The sequence below is a fragment of the Lygodium microphyllum genome, chromosome 8, assembly GCF_053477565.2.
Source record: "Lygodium microphyllum isolate KBCC chromosome 8, Lygodium_microphyllum_v1.1.10, whole genome shotgun sequence".
In the NCBI taxonomy this organism is placed as follows: Eukaryota; Viridiplantae; Streptophyta; class Polypodiopsida; order Schizaeales; family Lygodiaceae; genus Lygodium; species Lygodium microphyllum.
In genome coordinates this window covers 135,159,252-135,161,709 of record NC_141142.1, presented here as the reverse complement: position 1 = coordinate 135,161,709, position 2,458 = coordinate 135,159,252, and the positions used below count along the sequence as shown (strand labels likewise).

Sequence of the window (2,458 nt, the reverse complement as noted above, 5' to 3'; positions counted from 1 at the left end):
TTTTCGCTTGAGAAGATCAGTAGATATCTTGCACTCTCTCAGCGTCTGGTAGCCAAGAAGCCCCACGATCACGAAGGAGATGACGAGCAAGAGGAGGGGAGGAAATTTTGAGCGAGGAGGTGCCATTATTGTCGTCTGTCATATGCTCTCTTTGTCATCAAAAAGTCATCAACCACAACACCTACTTCAAGCTTGGTAGGCTCCATTAAAGGTGGTAAATTATCTGCCTTTTCTGAAACAGCAAGCTCCAAGGACTCAACTTGCGGCAAATTTCCGCCCTCCCCTACATGATCTACCCACTGCAAGGATGCAACATGACCATTCTCCAACGATTTCACATTTAGGAAATGCACACTTTCCCCTTCGATAAGACTATCACTTGAAGTTCAAAGGAATCAGGATTGAGGGAAATACCACCATCTTCTATAAATAAATAGGCATTTGCCAAGTCCGAGGGCTTATCTGTAGGCCCGTTTTCACCCTCCTTAGTAACTGGACCTACTTTGCCTAACAGGCTATCTTCTACATGCTATAAACTATGTAGTGGCTCAATTATAGTAGAATCCAGAGGGTCTAAAGGCTTCTTTTTCGAGGCGCCATCCAGAACCCTTCCATTTATGAGCACTGGAGATGGAATGACCTTTCTCTCATCTTCTCCGCTGCTGGAGAAAGGCTCTACATCAGCATGAATGAAATGTTCCTCCACATGCAAGGAAGCCTTGAGCTGTGCAGTGAGCTCCATAGGCTCTTCCATAGTTGAGTTGCCTTCTTTCTTCTGCTCTCTTTGTCAATTTTCTACTGCCCAATATGCGAGAAAAGGATCAAAGGCATGATCACATATGCGAGAAAGGGGAAGCAGGGAAGAAATCCCAGAGCTTGAGGTCATCTCTGAGGTAGTTGCAGAATTCTCTTTGAAGAACTTTGCAGCACAGGACTTGTCTAGCTCAGTCATGCACATTTTGAGAGTGTAGACAGGGTCAGAAGATAAGCCTTTATCAGTAGCAAATGCTATGTAGACGTGCCATTTGTGCATCTTAGTGTGGTTACCCATAACATTTGCCTTGCTCTGATCCAAGATGGCAAAAAATTGATCAAGATAGAATACATCATCCATGAAACTTCCATGTGGAAAATACTACTCTTGGGGGGAGATGAACACCGCTGTGTATACTTGCAGCCATAAACCTCCGAGGAGAAATTGGACACATACTCCAGAAGAATAGGAATACATCTCAACAGCTTTGTAGTACCACATGTCTTCAGGATAATTTTGTAGGGGTACACAAAGAGGCTGGACTCAGAGAGCACATAGGAATCAAAATGGTCATCGCTCAACTGTGACACAATGGTGCATTCCGCAGCGTGTAGGAGGACATCCAATTCCATCCATGAGAAATTCCCTACTTCTTTGCTGTCCGACTATGGTGAACTTCCTGCTATTCACACTATTTGAATGGTCACAATTGCCGATCTGAAAGTACTACTACTCCACAAATTATCTGCTGCTGCTCACTCTTCTCATTGTGGTCAAAAGGAGCTATAGTTCATCTACTATGGATAGCCCTTGTTGGCGATATCATTCTTGACAGATTACTCCTGCTACTTAGCTAAAATATGCACCATTGCTACTAGTTCAAGTTGAGTTACTACTGCCAAATCTTGGCTGAACATGAAGTCTATCACTCTTACTGGCACAAAGAAACTACTTCACCTATATAAAACTCATGGGAAATCACGCGCAATGGCTCCCGGGATCATGTTGTGTTTTGTTAATGCAGTGTGTTTTTGATATCCGAAGGAGTAGTAGCTTACAAATCATGTACCACAGATGTTGGAAGCAAGTTGGATATTTCAGAAGAGCTGAGTGGACTCTCTAATATCTGTTTCAAATTTGGAAAAACATCAGCAAGAGCAATTATGCCTCTCTTGACATACTACTTGAGTTGTTTGGTCCAACTCTTGTGAACATTTTGATGCAGTTAGCATGTGCAGCTAGTAATTTAGTCAATTAGCTTACCCAGACCATGGTTGCTATGGTGTTTGCCTTTGTTTTTTTAAATTGTGGCTTTGATGCAATTAGTGACTCACTTATTTGTAGAGATGCAGGTACTCTAAATTGGAGGCCCAAGCCCCAATTGTTGACATCCAAGTAGCTTGCACATGTATGGACAGTAAATGTATGACTTGATAGATGTATGGTGAATGTATGCAGTGGGAGATAGGTGTACCATGTGTCTCAGCTTTGGAAAGTTAATTACAGCAAATTTTTCATATTTACTTTAGGAAATATTTTTGCATGGCCTCGTAGAGGGGATCAAGGGCTCTGTTTCAAATCAAGAGGCTCGACGATTGGAGCTCCCTAGCTCAAGATATTGCAATTTTGTGATAGGAGGTCCCGTGGACTCCACCTATTATGGTAGGTCATAAGGGTAAAGCCAAGACCTAGAAGATGACATGC

At 42.6% G+C, this 2,458-nt stretch overlaps 1 protein-coding gene across 1 annotated transcript; it reads right to left on the bottom strand.

Moving 5' to 3' along the window:
- Positions 1–787: 787 nt before the first annotated feature.
- LOC148032898 (S-adenosylmethionine decarboxylase proenzyme-like) lies at positions 788–1,386 on the bottom strand. The gene is given in 2 exon segments (XM_087683971.1): positions 788–1,161; positions 1,164–1,386. Coding segments are annotated over 2 exon segments (597 nt in total).
- Positions 1,387–2,458: the final 1,072 nt, after the last annotated feature.